The following is a 17,704-nucleotide window of genomic DNA, read 5'->3' on the forward strand; positions in this document are numbered from 1 at the left end:
AGTTGTGTCAGATCTTGCAAGATCTTACAAGTGGTGTCAGATCTTGCAAGTTGTGTCAGATCTTCCTCTACAGCTGCTAATCTCACTTATTTCTTACAGCCCTACATTGAAGAAATATTCACCCATTTACGCGGGGACCTCTTTAACAGATTTGTAGAAAGGTGAGTTGAAGTCTTACTGCATTACTCCCCTTCATTATAGTTGTGGAAGCTTAAAGGTCAACTTCCACCACAGGTCAAGAGGGAATCCTCACAGGGGCCACTGGGGGTAAGGCAAATTTACAATAATATATATATATATATATATATATATATATATATATATATATATATATATATATATATATATATATACATATATATATATATATATATATAATACACACACACACACACACACATACTTAACAATTTACAGACGGGCGAAATTATTTGCAAGCATTATCTCTCAGTCTACAACAGGATTCGAACCTACACACTCTGCATCAGAGTACGTAGTACTTACGAGTGGGATCTGGCCGATTGGCGTAAGTACTAAGTACTTTGACGTAAAATGTATAGGTTCGAATCCTGCTGAGGACCGAGAGATAGTGTTTGTATACGCAGTTTCTATTTTTGAATATTTCATGTATATTTTTCTTTTGATTCTCTAAAAGTTCATCTTTAATATGAGAGATGTGTGTGTAAATCACTGGACGTATGACTTATGGCAGCATAATGAAGTGTAAACATTCGTCGTGTCTTCTGTGCAACTTTATGTATCTAATATACTTATTTAATTTAATATTTGAAATGTTAGAGTTTGGTTAATATTGTCTGTGTCTGGCTTAACTTTAAACTGTGACGCGTACGTTTACACGGGATATACACGGGATATATACGGGATATATACGGGAGATATTCGGGAGATATTCGGGAGATATACAAGAGATACACGTGAGATACTCCGAGAAAATATTGCAACAGATTACTGGATGAAACTAAGTGTTTTTGGACAACTTTCAGGTAGAATAAACACTTTTAGGTATAATATTTAAAGAAATATTATATATATATATATATATATATATATATATATATATATATATATATATATATATGCACGTATTTCTGTTAACTTGAGTCGAAAAGAAAATTTGTGCGAAGAATTTTGTGCAATTTTGAATGCATGTATATTTTTATTACTAAAGTAGTTTGGTTCTGCAGATCTACAATAAAATGTGAGTTCATTATGTTGTGAATGTTAATTCAGTCCTTTTTTTTTTCTTGTGTATCAAAATTTTTATTATGGGACGAGGTGCGTGGGTTGGGATAAATTTGGCGTTGTGTGCACAAGTTCATGAAGGTTAGACAAACCTGTTCTACATGATCATAAAACCTCACATACAGAAGCGTCCCACTTATACAGCAGGTCAGGTTCTGGGCTACCACTGTAAAGTGAAACGTAGCCCCTTTTTTTTCACTTTCAAATGCATATAAAAGCCTGTTAACATGTTTACACTATCATATATTAAGTGAGCAATACAGCTAGGTCTAAAAAATGCTTATACAGCACACACATTACTTAAAATATTTTCGTCCATAGCTTATAGTTAGTGGTGAATATATGATTGAAAACTTCTGCATTAGTGGGATGCCGTAAAACGAAGCGCTGTAAAGCAGAGCCAACTTATATATTGCAAGTGACTAAACATGGAAAACATTCCCAAAACATGTTATGTAATAAGATTTCTTTGACTTAAGTGGATTTGGCATTTTCAGAATTTAAGACCATATTTAATATGAGTCTTAAGTATAATGGAACTTGCAGTAACTTCAGAATTGGCTTCCTCATGAAGCCTTCTTGTTCTTAACTATTTGTAGTCACTTTAAGGATAGTTACAGAATGATAACTATGTTAGTGGTCTCCCATCTTAACTAATTTCTGTAACATAGAGTGTTTGACAAATTCCCATTTGACGGTAGAACTTGCTACATTCTCTCTTCAGTCTGTGTCATTCTTCCCGCACTAGATTTGTATCCCTTCAAGGAAATATGTATCCCTGGATACATCTTTGTCTGTGTAAGCCGGAGTACGGACCACCTGCAAGTGGCATTAGTTTGTGTGTTACCGAGGTGAGAGAGAGAGAGATAAGGCGGGGGGGGGGGAGTTGAGAGTGAGAAAAGTGTGGGGAGTGTGAAGGTAAGGTAAAGTGAGGGAAGAGATTGAGAGTGAGGGGAGTGAGTGAGGGGAGTGAGTGAGGGGAGTGAGTGAGGGGAGCGAGTGAGGGGAGTGAGTGAGGGGAGTGAGTGAGGGGAGTGAGTGAGGGGAGTGAGTGAGGGGAGTGAGTGAGGGGAGTGAGTGAGGGGAGTGAGTGAGGGGAGTGAGTGAGGGGAGGGGGGGGGGGGGAGTTGAGAGTGAGAAAAGTGTGGGGAGTGTGAAGGTAAGGTAAAGTGAGGGAAGAGATTGAGAGTGAGGGGAGAGAGTGAGGGGAGGGAAGTGCCACTTTAACCAGCACTGGCAAGCTTCAGGAGAGCGAGTGTGTGTCGCCTCTGCTTTTGTTGTGTTACCTTCCCTATCTTCACCTGTGAAGCCTACCAGCCTGCCTGCCTGCCTGTCTACCTGCCGGCATGCCTTCCTACCAGCCTATCTGTCTGCCAGTTTTGGGGAATAAAGTAGACCAGGGTAAGGTAATAAGTAGACCAGTAAGGTAAAGTAGACAAGGGTAAGGTAATAAAGTAGACCAGGGTAAGGTAATAAGTAGACCAGTAAGGTAAAGTAGACAAGGGTAAGGTAATAAAGTAGACCAGGGTAAGGTAATAAAGTAGACCAGTAAGGTAAAGTAGACCAGGGTAAGGTAATAAAGTAGACCAGGGTAAGGTAAAAGTAGACCAGGGTAAGGTAATAAAGTAGATCAGGGTAAGGTAATAAAGTAGACCAGGGTAAGGTAATAAAGTAGACAAGGGTAAGGTAATAAAGTAGACAAGGGTAAGGTAATAAAGTAGACAAGGGTAAGGTAATAAAGTAGACCAGGGTAAGGTAATAAAGTAGACCAGGGTAAGGTAATAAAGTAGACCAGGGTAAGGTAATAAAGTAGACCAGGGTAAGGTAATAAAGAAGACCAGGGTAAGGTAATAAAGTAGACCAGGGTAAGGTAAAAGTAGACCAGGGTAAGGTAATAAAGTAGACCAGGGTAAGGTAATAAGTAGACCAGTAAGGTAAAGTAGACAAGGGTAAGGTAATAAAGTAGACCAGGGTAAGGTAATAAAGTAGACCAGGGTAAGGTAATAAAGTAGACCAGGGTAAGGTAATAAAGTAGACCAGGGTAAGGTAATAAAGTAGACCAGGGTAAGGTAATAAAGTAGACCAGGGTAAGGTAATAAAGTAGATCAGGGTAAGGTAATAAAGTAGACCAGGGTAAGGTAATAAAGTAGACCAGGGTAAGGTAATAAAGTAGACAAGGGTAAGGTAATAAAGTAGACCAGGGTAAGGTAATAAAGTAGACCAGGGTAAGGTAATAAAGTAGACCAGGGTAAGGTAATAAAGTAGACAAGGGTAAGGTAATAAAGTAGACCAGGGTAAGGTAATAAAGTAGACCAGGGTAAGGTAATAAAGTAGACAAGGGTAAGGTAATAAAGTAGAAGGTAATACCAAGGTAATAGTACACCAGGGTAAGGTAATAAAGTAGACAAGGGTAAGGTAATAAAGTAGACCAGGGTAAGGTAATAAAGTAGACCAGGGTAAGGTAATAAAGTAGACCAGGGTAAGGTAATAAAGTAGACCAGGGTAAGGTAATAAAGTAGACCAGGGTAAGGTATAAACTTTGTGGCTGGAGGTGTGACCATAAGAGCGAATTGGATGAGCCAGCGGGAGGTTCATGAGGTACGTGGGTGAACCACTCTGCTGTAGGCTGGCAGGCAGGCAGGCAAGCAGGCTGGCAAGCAGGCAGGGAGTGAGGGAGGAAGGAAGAACGTAAAAGAATGAGGGGGAGGAAAGATGGAAGGGACAGAGAAGGAAGGAAGGAGGAAATAGAAAAATATAGTGATGGAGGAAGATGAGAGGGAGGGTGGATGATGATGATGATGGTGAGGGAGGGAGGGAGGAAGTATACATGCAGGTGTACACCTGACACGCACCTACCACTAATTAACAAGTTGCAGTTCAAAAGTAAAGTTGTGCTCCTGGTTTGTCCTCTCTGAATTTATCATCAAAATATTTTGTTCTCCACTGGTTGTAGCTTACACTGTCTGCTAGTGTGTCTTATTACCACTATCTTCAACTTTCTACCACTGTTAGAACTGTTACTTGTACCTTCATACACAGCCTTCTCTTAATTACAAACTTTGACTTTCATTTAATTTTTCTTCGTAATTTAAGTTAGAGAAAAATTTGTCTTATTCCTATTCAAACTTAAATTTTATATTATTACATGTTGCACTTGTTCATGTCTTGCAAGGAGAGCGTCTGCAGCTTCTTCGATCTTTCTTCGTAATTCTGATGTTCCGAGACAGGAATAATTTTAGTTCGTGGAAAGGGAAGGAAGGGGAAAGTGTGTTGTGTGTGAGCTTCATAGTCATGTAGGCTTGGTATAAGTTGTCATTGTTAATCAATCTTCATCTGTACAAGTCCAGGCTGTCCTCTGGCTGGATGGTATTATAAAAAATCTCCATGACATTGGTATAGCTTTATATTAATTATTATTTATTAGCGTCGGTTAAAATGATGAAGACTACGAGTTGCCTAGCAAACCTGACAGTCACACGTGAGGAACAATGCAGAGTGCAGAGATGAGGAAGCCTTGCAACACGACCCTGTGACACTCCCAGGCAAAAATGTGCAACACAAATTTGGGTGAAGTTGTTTTAGGAAACGTAATATAGAGCGCTGGGACACTGACTCTTGGAAAACACTTATAGTTGCGCACTTCAGGATAACTGGTTAACCATGGATATGCTAGGGTAGAGCTGGCTAACATGTACCATCCACGCCAAGGTGGTATGCCAGAAAATTTTATTGGCACGCTACATTCACTGTTGTGTCTATATATGTACATATGCATATATGAATGTATGTTTGTAAAAACAATGGCCACTGGAAGACTGACGTTGGTTGAGGAACTAATTACATCATGACAGGTAATTTTATTATTATTATTATTATTATTATTATTATTATTGTTATTATTATAATCAAAACTAAGCGCTAAACCCACAAGGGTCATACAGCGCATGACAGGTTAACCATGGATCACTCAGTGCACAGTACTGGGGGTTATATAGTAATAGCAGTAGTGATAGTAGTCTTTATTCCAGTATTCTTCCACCTCTCCAGTGACATGTCCATCCATCCATTTCAATTCGGCATGGTTATGTTGTACATATATTGTACCTAGAATAGTGGGTTAGGTTGGAGAATCTTTGGAGGGAAGAGAACTTAGTGTATATTATCCTTGCCTGTATAAATTCTAGTAGTACCTGGAGTGCAACTAGGTCTTGTCAGCAGTAAGAATATGACAGACGGTAAGGTCTGTCATATTCTTTTCCCATATATTAGAGTGTAACCAGAATTTACTGACCCTCTGCCGGTGTCAGCAACATTCACTCGCTGCACATAAATTGGACCAGTCTCCATTCTGCGTCACTACCACAATCATGCGTCACCAAAACCAGCCTGCGTCCCCACCACCATCCTACGTCATCAACACTAACCTGCGTCACCAGCATCAGTTCTGGCTTATGATAACACCACCACTATCTTATAACCACTACCACCACCACTATCTAACTACTACAACCTCACCAAAATCGTACACAGGTTCCAGGTTGTGGATACTGACATATTGTACATGATCAAAATGTTGTTCTAGAGAAGTTGATTGCGAAAGAATATTCTTGGCATGTTAATGTGCTTGCTTACAACCATCTGTCACCAAGTTTAGTCACACTCTTGGTGTAACTCTCTATGAAACTTGTTGTGTGATGACAACTGTGTTAGCATCTTCAACCTTCAAAGTATCAACTACGATCAGAGGAAACAGAATGTATCAAATTAACAGACGGACTGTCAGTTAACACTCATACATCGCACTGACTGTTAGTAGAGAGAGAGAGAGAGTGAGAGACTACACACCAAGTACTCTACAAGCTGGTAAAAAAAATCTACAATCTCTTAGCTTAGTGGCACCGTATACTGCTCACAGTTGAAGACTGTGGTCGAGTCTTGGGGCGGGTGGAGACTTTGAGAACGTTTCAGTACACATGTAGTCTCTGTCCATAAGTAAATTTGTACCTGGGTGTTAGCGAACTCTTCTGGCTGACGTTATACTTTAAGGAGGTGGATAGGACTTAAAATGTAGGCCTTAAACTTAACAAACTAACCAAAGTTATCAGGGAAGCAGCTTACAATAACGAAGTAGAAATTAACAAGCAGCCAGCTAATGTATTTTTCCTGGAGCTAATAATGATTGTGTAACTTAGTGGAGAGGTAAAGTGGAAAGGACGTCCCCGGAAGTTGTCGAGAACGAGGAAATGCAAATGAAGTCAATATATTGAGTTGGAAATGAACGTTAAGTGATTCAGTGGGCGGGACACTTGAAGACATGAAGATTAGAGTCGTGTAGACAATGACAAGTGAAGATAGATTTCTGGTAATGGATTCAGGACACTGTGAACAGTTATGTCGAAAAGCACAGTGAAGCAACTTGATAAAAAACTCCGCTTACCTTGTCCACTTCACCATACTGACCACTAAATAGCGAATGTTAGAAGGGGAGAAGGAGGATGAGCGCTTCCGCGGATCCTAGTATTCTTGAATCTAGTACACGGTATGATACATAATGAAAAATTTTGTCGATTCTAGGAATACTCTTCCATCTAGTACACCGTGATGTATACACTATAATGCTGCATTACACTCTAGTACAAATGAATTATCATTATCAGAATTAAAAATAAAGCATCCCCTAAAATCTTATTGTGATCAGAACACAAGAGCCAAGCTGCATAAAATAACTAACGAAGTATCTGACAAACACTGTCAAGTTATACACACACCTACCTGACAAACACTGTCAAGTTATACACACACCTACCTGACAAACACTGTCAAGTTATACACACACCTACCTGACAAACACTTGTCAAGTTATACACACACCTACCTGACAAACACTTGTCAAGTTATACACACACCTACCTGACAAACACTTGTCAAGTTATACACACACCTACCTGACAAACACTTGTCAAGTTATACACACACCTACCTGACAAACACTGTCAAGTTATACACACACCTACCTGACAAACACTGTCAAGTTATACACACACCTACCTGACAAACACTTGTCAAGTTATACACACACCTACCTGACAAACACTTGTCAAGTTATACACACACCTACCTGACAAACACTTGTCAAGTTATACACACACCTACCTGACAAACACTGTCAAGTTATACACACACTTACCTGACAAACACTGTCAAGTTATACACACACCTACCTGACAAACACTTGTCAAGTTATACACACACCTACCTGACAAACACTGTCAAGTTATACACACACCTACCTGACAAACACTTGTCAAGTTATACACACACCTACCTGACAAACACTTGTCAAGTTATACACACACCTACCTGACAAACACTTGTCAAGTTATACACACACCTACCTGACAAACACTGTCAAGTTATACACACACCTACCTGACAAACACTTGTCAAGTTATACACACACCTACCTGACAAACACTTGTCAAGTTATACACACACCTACCTGACAAACACTTGTCAAGTTATACACACACCTACCTGACAAACACTGTCAAGTTATACACACACCTACCTGACAAACACTTGTCAAGTTATACACACACCTACCTGACAAACACTTGTCAAGTTATACACACACCTACCTGACAAACACTTGTCAAGTTATACACACACCTACCTGACAAACACTGTCAAGTTATACACACACCTACCTGACAAACACTTGTCAAGTTATACACACACCTACCTGACAAACACTTGTCAAGTTATACACACACCTACCTGACAAACACTGTTAAGTTATACACACACCTACCTGACAAACACTTGTCAAGTTATACACACACCTACCTGACAAACACTGTCAAGTTATACACACACCTACCTGACAAACACTGTCAAGTTATACACACACCTACCTGACAAACACTGTCAAGTTATACACACACCTACCTGACAAACACTGTCAAGTTATACACACACCTACCTGACAAACACTGTCAAGTTATACACACACCTACCTGACAAACACTGTCAAGTTATACACACACCTACCTGACAAACACTTGTCAAGTTATACACACACCTACCTGACAAACACTTGTCAAGTTATACACACACTTACCTGACAAACACTGTCAAGTTATACACACACTTACCTGACAAACACTGTCAAGTTATACACACACCTACCTGACAAACACTTGTCAAGTTATACACACACCTACCTGACAAACACTGTCAAGTTATACACACACCTACCTGACAAACACTTGTCAAGTTATACACACACCTACCTGACAAACACTTGTCAAGTTATACACACACCTACCTGACAAACACTTGTCAAGTTATACACACACCTACCTGACAAACACTTGTCAAGTTATACACACACCTACCTGACAAACACTTGTCAAGTTATACACACACCTACCTGACAAACACTGTCAAGTTATACACACACCTACCTGACAAACACATGAAGTCATAAACAAGAAAAAAAAGATCTATCGACAAGTGCTTTTGAGAAGTGGTAAGTATTTTCGGCACTTTACAAAGTACTTCATGCTCTCTCTACGGTCATCCTAGCTTTGGGAAGGCATGATTCCTTCCGTATTGTAGTGAGGGATCATGATTGCTCCGCGCAGTCATTCTTTTAGTGTGGGTGTGAGGGGAGGGTGTGGGGGGTGGGCCGCCCCCCTCCACCAGTCTAATTAATCACGTCTCTACCTCACACATATATTTCTCCTCTGAGCGGAAGTAAACATTGATGGTACCTGTTTTATTCCTCTCCCCACCCTCCTCCCAAGTCTCTCTTCAGGCTCTTTCCCAAGCCTCTCCCCAACTTCCTCCCCACCCTCCTCCCAAGTCTCTCTTCAGGCTCTTTCCCAAGCCTCTCCCCAACTTCCTCCCCACCCTCCTCCCAAGTCTCTCTTCAGGCTCTTTTCCAAGCCTCTCCCCAACTTCCTCCCCACCCTCCTCCCAAGTCTCTCTTCAGGCTCTTTCCCAAGCCTCTCCCCAACTTCCTCCCCACCCTCCTCCCAAGTCTCTCTTCAGGCTCTTTCCCAAGCCTCTCCCCAACTTCCTCCCCACCCTCCTCCCAAGTCTCTCTTCAGGTTCTTTCCCAAGCCTCTCCCCAACTTCCTCCCCAGCCTCCTCCACAAGTCTCCTCTCCAATCTCTTTCCTCCCACCCTCATCCCTTTCTCGCCTTGCTACTTCTACATGCTCTCATTATTGAAGTCTTCCAACTCAGGCTGACAGATTTCATCACTTGGTGTATGAAACTCATACTATTTGATGGAATATGACAAGGGAAACAAACAACACACAAACACACACACACGTTCAGGACCCTGTACACCGTGTACGTTAGGCCCATATTGGAGTATGCGGCACCAGTTTGGAACCCACACCTAGCCAAGCACGTAAAGAAACTAGAGAAAGTGCAAAGGTTTGCAACAAGACTAGTCCCAGAGCTAAAAGGTATGTCCTATGAGGAGAGGTTAAGGGAAATCAACCTGACGACACTGGAGGACAGGAGAGATAGGGGGGACATGATAACGACATACAAAATACTGAGAGGAATTGACAAGGTGGACAAAGACAGGATGTTCCAGAGATTGGACACAGTAACAAGGGGACACAGTTGGAAGTTGAAGACACAGATGAATCACAGGGATGTTAGGAAGTATTTCTTCAGCCACAGAGTAGTCAGTAAGTGGAATAGTTTGGGAAGCGATGTAGTGGAGGCAGGATCCATACATAGCTTTAAGCAGAGGTACGATAAAGCTCACGGTTCAGGGAGAGTGACCAGTGAAGAGGCTTGGACTCGACCCCTGCAACCTCAACTAGGTGAGTACAACTAGGTGAGTACACACACATACACCCAGTAGCGACCAGTGAAGAGGCGGGACCAGGAGCTATGAATCGACCCCTGTAACCACAGTTAGGTGAGTACAAACACTCGCGCACACACACACACACACACACACACACACACACACACACACACACACACACACACACACACACACTCAATGTTTGATAGAATGTGACAGGGAAACCCGTCCTGTGTGATGGAATATGACAGGGGAAGCAGCTGCTTTCCCTTACTCCTACTGTGTGTGTGTGTGCATGTATATATATATATATATATATATATATATATATATATATATATATATATATATATGTATATATATATATATATATATATATATATATATATATATTATAATGATTTTAAATAATTATTTTCTCTCGGTTTTTACTCAGGAAGACACTAACAATAACCCAATAATTCATTTTTATAGTGGGCCTGAAGAAGATAAATTATGTAACATCACAGTCACTAGTGAAGTGGTTATGAAACAAATAGACAGACTGAAGCAAAATAAGTCGCCGGGACCTTATGAGATTTTTTCAAGGGTTCTTAAGGAATGCAAAATGGAACTCTGTGAACCATTAAATAATATTTTTAGTTTATCTCTTCAAACAGGTGTAGTGTCTGATATGTGGAAGATGGCTAATGTAATTCCTATTTTTAAATCAGGGGATAAGTCGTTACCCTCAAATTACCACCCAGTAAGCCTGACCTCAATTGTAGGCAAATTGCTGGAGTCAATTATAGCTGAGATTATAAGAAACCATCTGGATAAGCATAATCTGATTAATGATACTCAGCATGGATTCACGAGAAGCCGTTCTTGTCTAATTTATTAACTTTCTTCAGTAAAGCTTTTGAGGCTGTTGATCACGATAAAGAATTTGATATTATTTACTTAGATTTTAGTAAGGCTTTTGATAGAGTTCCGCACCAAAGACTGTTAAAGAAAGTGGCAGCTCCTGGCATTGAGGGAAAGGTGCTGTCATGGATCGAGTCATGGCTCACAGACAGGAAGCAGTGTCCATTAATGGGGTTAAATCCGAGTGGGAATCTGTAACAAGTGACGTTCCACAGGGATCAGTCTTGCGCCCGTTGTTGTTTATAATATATATCAATAATCTTGATGAGGGAATTACTAATGAAATGAGCAAATTCGCCGATGACACAAAGATAGGTAGGATAATTGAATCAAACGTAGATATCAGGGAACTTCAGGAGGATTTAGACAAACTCAATACCTGGTCAGAAAAGTGGCAGATGCAGTTCAATGTAGGTAAATGCAAGGTTCTGAAGCTCGGGACTCTCCATAACCCTAGCACTTATAAGTTAAATAATGTAGAACTTAGCCATACAGATTGCGAAAAGGACTTAGGGGTTATGATAAGCAGCAACGTTAAACCAAGACAGCAATGCCTAAGCGTACGTAATAAGGCAAACAGATTACTAGGATTTATACCAAGAAGTGTAATAACAGTTCAGCGGTTGTATTACAGCTTTATACATCATTAGTAAGGCCTCACCTAGATTATGCAGCTCAGTTCTGGTCTCCATATTACAGAATGGACATAAATTTGTTAGAAAACATTCAGCGTACAATGACTAAATTAATGAAGAAAGATTGAAGACTCTTAAATTACATTCCCTTGTTAGACGAAGAATGGAGGGAGACGTGATCGAAGTGTATAAGTGGAAGATGAGTATTAATAAAGGGGATATAAATAAGGTCTTGAGGATCTCTCTCCAAGAGAGAACCCGCAGTAATGGATTCAAATTAGATAAGTTTAGATTTAGAAAGGATATAGGAAAGTATTGATTTGGAAATAGGGTAATTGATGAGTAGAACATTCTGCCTAGTTGGGTTATTGAGGCTAGGACTTTGGGTAGTTTTAAATTTAGGTTGGATAAATACATGAGTGGGAGGGGTTGGATTTGAATGGGACTTGCATAAGAGTGGATAGAGTTATCAGAGCTTATTTCTTGGGTAGCATTGAAAATTGGGTTGGGCAAATGTTTTGTTAGTGGGATGGATTGTAAAGAACCTGCTTAGTATGGGCCAGCAGGTCTGCTGCAGTGTTCCTCCTTTCTTATGTTCTTATATATACATATATATATATATATATATATATATATATATATATATATATATATATATATATATATATATATATATATATTATATATATGTATTATATATATATAATTATATATATATATATATATATATATATATATATATATATATATATATATATATATATATATATAAATATACATTCTATATATATATATATATATATATATATATAATTAGATATTATATATAGATGTATATATATATATATTTATATATATATATATATATATATATATATATATATATATATATATATGTATGATAACCCCAGACCACAACAACTGAGCAGAATACTTGGATGACCAGATAGTATTATAACCCCCACACCAAAACAACTAAGGAAAATACTTGTATGCCTAGGGACCACATCAGTATTCTGGAACAGCATGATCAACAGCATGTAATAATGATGAGATGTGGTCCCTAGGCGTACAAGTATTTTTCTTAGTTGTCTTGGTGTGGGGGTTATAATACTACCTGGTCATCCAAGTATTCTGCTCAGTTGTTGTGGTCTGGGGTTATCATACTTTCCGGTCATCCAAGTATTCTCGTTGGTCGTGGTCTAGGGGACAGCCATCTAGTTATTCATGTATTTTCCTCATTTGTCGTGGTTTAAGGAACATATCACCCAGTTATCCAAGATTCTCACTTGTGAATATAGCTGCCACAGTCGTGATTTAACTTGGAATTCATCTTCTGTGTTGTACCTTCAGTGAGTCACTAGATGCTCTCTCGCAACTAGCAGTGCAGCATCTCCTTAGGTGTCCTGATATTGGTTTTGAAGTTAGGGGTGAAAGTTCATGGAAGAGCCTAACTCATCCTTGTCTTATGAAGAACACTGGGTGAAGCAGTTGCATGTCCGGCTTTTACCACTTTACACTAGAGCCGGATTGTGGTATTTTCGCATGTCGTAATACCTTATTCTGACGTGAACATTTTAAAAGAGATTGAAAGCCAGCGCGCTGTGTAGGTCGTGAAATATAAGAAGTGTGTGTGGGTGCAATCCTTTCCCCAACCTCCACTCTTGTCCTGATTTTTCAAGCTTATCAACCTACCTGAGGTTGTTAAAGTGACTTGGTTTAGACTCCAGTTTAAGCCAAATATATCCTTGACGTTTTATCGTCGATCATGCGGACATATAAGTTATTTCTTTCTCCTCAAACATGAAGGTTGACCAAGAGTGTGTGCATCTTGTAGTTAATTACACTAAGGTGTAACTTGCCCACATTCGGTTTATTGTGAGAAGATTTTCTCTTCGGCTGTTTTCCTTGTAATTAATTTAGCCAAAGTATTCCAGGTTACAACCTTCATTGGGGTTACTTTAATAAAAGTAATGCAAAACACATAAATATTCACAATTACATCTCCCACAGATGTGTTAAGAGCTGGTGTTGATAATGACACTATTCAGGTTATGGGAGTAAATATCATTGCATGTTTTTTAGTATCCGTTAAGAATGATGTCTACATTTTAACATTTCTGGGCATCATAATACCAAGTTACCCGGTTACTGGTACTGAGAATACTTAGCTGCTTGCATATCTTGAACAGTTTTGTGGTTTCAGGCAACCAAAAATAATTCTGGGGGCTTCGTTCTGAATTAACTCCATTAATTCCAAAGGTCAAAGAGATTTTTCCTTGCTAATAATAACATACGTTCAGTTTAATTTATCAGGATCAAATATAGGCTCTGAGAGCATGTAGCCTATCTCTTCAGTTTTAATGAATTGTGGTACTTCTATTAGAGAACACATCGAGTATCATGTTTCTGTGGTGATATTTGAGTATTAGACGCAGATACAACGATGTAGTTTTAGTTATCAGCATCACTGACGTAAGTATAAATATTTAGAAAAACATTTATTTGTACTTTAATAGCATAAGTGGGAACACCATACTATATAATAAGGGGCGTTTATGAATCACTTTTAAAACTAGAGAAGAGGACAGTGGATAACCCGTGTCATGAGCAGTTTGTTATCTAATTGTGTAAGATTCTATCACTGTTCATTTTGGCTGTAAATAACGAACCTGTTTTATTATTAAATGCAACTATATAGCAAAAAGTGTGGTCAAACTAGTAGTAGACCGTGCAGTAAGAAAAAAGTTGCCAGGCTAGTAGTAGACCGTGCAGTAAGAAAAAAGTTGCCAGGCTAGTAGTAGACCGTGCAGTAAGAAAAATAGTTGTCAAACTAGTAGTAGACCGTTTGGTAAGGAAAGTGTGATTAAACTGTTAGTACATATAGCGTTCAGTAAGATAATGGGCTAATTAAATTTTGTACACAGTCTTCCTCTCAAGGAAGGTTTCTTGATGCTGGTGAGGGGCTCTTGATCTAGGAAACTGGATCTGTGCTCCAGTTTCCTGAATTAACCCTGAATACCTTCCATTTCCCCCCCAACAGGCGCTGTATAATCCTACGGGTTTAACGCTTCCCCTTTATAATAATAATAATAATGTACACAGTCTTCGTTCATAAAGTCTATTTCTAACTTTGCAGAGTAGTGGTACTTATCGTTTTTACGATTACAGACCCCCAGTGGATTATACCTAATATGTCCCTATGAACAAATAAGTCGCACATAGGAGAGAGAAGCTTACGACGACGTTTCGGTCTGACTTGGACCATTGACAGTCACAATAACACAAAAGAGTGAGGGAACCAGTATATGTAGGCCAGTCACGGTATTGTACCTTTTTGTTCTTTGTCTCCTACACCTCCTTCGCCAGACTATTAAAATCACCATCATCACCAGTCCTGTTAGGTACCAGTATGACTTTAAAAGATGTCAATAGCTTGGTTTTACTTTACATATGGATAGCTAGCAGCAGAACAGCTGATAATTTATTCTAATGTAACAACAGTTTTTAAATAGATCGAGTCCCATACCTCCAAGGGGTATAGATACGTATCCCCTGTTAAAAACTCTGGTGTAAAGTAACATTCAGTACATTAGTTTACAAGGTTATGCAAACATAGCTAGTAAGTTATATTGGGTTTGGAGGTATCAGGTTGCTGTGGCCTACAAAAATGATTTTTGGTCCAAGAATTCGGTAGGGCACGCTCAGTGTAACTTATTGTACAGTGAAATTATAGGTGTACGACACGGAATCCTGCAGGATGGCGGGGCACATTACTGGCCGAGTTTTACGTTACAGCAGACACTGCAGGAAATATAATAGTAGTAAAGCTAGTTATATGATCATATGTATATACGGTATAAGATGATCATAGGTGCCTAATTTCCCCCCTCCCTCTTTCTCTCGCCCCTACTTCCGTGCCTCTGGCTGGCTTCCTCCCTCTCCCTCTTTTTTTCTTTTGTCTCCCTCCCTCTGTCACTGTTCTTTTTTTCAGTCTCTCCCTTCCTCTTCCTTTGCTCTTTTTTTTCTGTATCACTCCATCCCTCTTCATCTACTCTTTTTGCTGTATCTCTCTTTCCCTCTCCCTTTTTATCTATCTCTTCCCCTCTTCCTATGTTATTTTTCTCTTTTGATTTATAGGAATAAGAATAATTCCCAGAAGTACTTGTCAGGGTAAGAAGAGTTAAGTTTATATCAGCAACAAGCTGATCATATCTAGATCTTTGTAGAGTTAATGTTAAGCATCACACATACTGTAACATACATTACAGGACACAGGGTGAAGATGGAGCCATCCGTGGGCCGGAGCTTTTATTGCCTCGGTCAACCTGATGTCACTGGTGTCTGTTGTGAGAATCTATTTTAAATGTGGTGTAGGAAGTGATGATCGTGTGATGTTCTTCAGGAAGGTAAAGCCAGTATAAAGCTGTTGATGGCTGCCCTTCATGTAGTATAACAGTTGTCTCCTAGCTGTTTATGACTTTTTCGTCTCTCTACATCCTTCCTTTTATACTTCACACCCTCTTCCTTCCTCGCTTACCTCTCTCCTTTCTTCACCTCTCCCTCCTTCCTTCATCCCCTCTCCCTGCTTAATATTCTTTCTCTTCTTCCTGTATACCCCTTTCATCTCTTCTTCCCTCCTTCACAACGTCTCCTTTCTAGGTAAATATGATTTTTGGGTGATTTAGCGTGGTCTTTCTTGATTAGTAATTATGGAAAGAGTGCAAGTTTGTGGTGGAGGTCCTGCCAGTGCGTATGTAACCATCCGTGTGTCTCTCTCTTCTCTCTTACAGTGACAAGTACACCAGATTCTGCCAGTGGAAAAACCTCGAGTTGAATATACAGGTAAGTCAAGGTTCGGGGAAGCCTGCTCCTTCCCCAACATTTTTGGTGTAGCTCAGGTATTTCTCTCTCTCTCTCTCTCTCTCTCTCTCTCTCTCTCTCTCTCTCTCTCTCTCTCTCTCTCTCTCTCTCTCTCTCTCTCTCTCTCTCTCTCTCTCTCTCTCTCTCTCTTTTTACACAGGGTTTGACAAGGGTAGGGATCCCTAACTTTATTGACAAGCTATTTACATGTTAAGGATTCCTAACTTTATTGGCAAGCTAAGAGCTGTTACCTACATCAGCTCATTTGAAAGCATTTTTATTGTTATGAGACATACAAGTAGGGAACAGGATGAAGTTGGAGCCATCTGTGGGCCAGCATTTTCATTTGATCAACTGACTTTATCTCGTTGACATCATTATGCTGTACGAATGTGTTCCATACTCGAGTCATCCTGGGTATGTATGATCTCAGATGGAGTGATGTTCTGGAGAAGGGCACAGCCAGAGTGAAGTTGCTGCTTTCTGCCCGTCTTGTGGCATTAAAGCTTGTTTCACGCTGTCCTCGAAGTGGATCCAAGTGTGGTATTTTGACAATATTGGCCTTGTACATAACAGTAAGGCCACCCACATCCCTCCTATGTTGAAGGCTCTGCTGAAATGACAGATCTATCCAGGATGGGTCCAGGCGAGAGATGAGACGTCTTGCTCTGTTCTCTACTCTGTCAAGCAGTCGCAGATGAGAGAGGGGGCAGGCAAACCAAGAAAGTGGAGCATACTCAAGGTGTGAGCGTACTTGTGCCTCGTACAGGATCTTGCAACCCCTACTGTCAAGCAGATGCGAGATACGGCGAAGTGCTGTAAGCTTCCTGGCTGCCTTGTTTGCAAGATTTACAACATGGTTCTTCATGGTTAGTTTGGAGTCAAATTTCACCCCAAGGATATCAACTTCTTCTCCAGGTGCCAACACCCTTCCATTCATCCTTACTACTGCACCAGCATTACCATCATGGTGCCTAGAGACGATCATCATTTGCGTTTTCTCAGGTGCAAATGTTACTTGCCATCTATTTCCCCAAGCTGATATAGCTCTCAGCTTGTGATTGATGTAGCTTAGAGCAGCTGGCATTTCTTCTCTTGGATAAGTGAATGTCAGTGTACAGTCGTCTGCATATGCATGTGATTCTGGGATGAGATGAAGAAGGTCGTTGAAGTAGACGTTCCATAACAATGGACCCAGC

At 39.9% G+C, this 17,704-nt stretch overlaps 1 protein-coding gene across 2 annotated transcripts in view; it reads left to right on the plus strand.

The window, feature by feature from the left end:
* The window catches only part of Gprk1 (G protein-coupled receptor kinase 1), a 731,033-nt gene that overhangs the window by 647,989 nt on the left and 65,340 nt on the right, over positions 1–17,704 (plus strand). For both annotated transcript variants that reach the window (XM_070092970.1, XM_070092971.1), the window contains 2 exons: positions 100–161; positions 16,436–16,487. In XM_070092970.1, coding sequence (XP_069949071.1) covers positions 100–161; positions 16,436–16,487 — 114 coding nt within the window. The remainder of the gene's footprint in view (positions 1–99; positions 162–16,435; positions 16,488–17,704) is intronic.

This window comes from Cherax quadricarinatus, chromosome 41, assembly GCF_038502225.1.
Source record: "Cherax quadricarinatus isolate ZL_2023a chromosome 41, ASM3850222v1, whole genome shotgun sequence".
Classification (NCBI taxonomy): Eukaryota; Metazoa; Arthropoda; class Malacostraca; order Decapoda; family Parastacidae; genus Cherax; species Cherax quadricarinatus.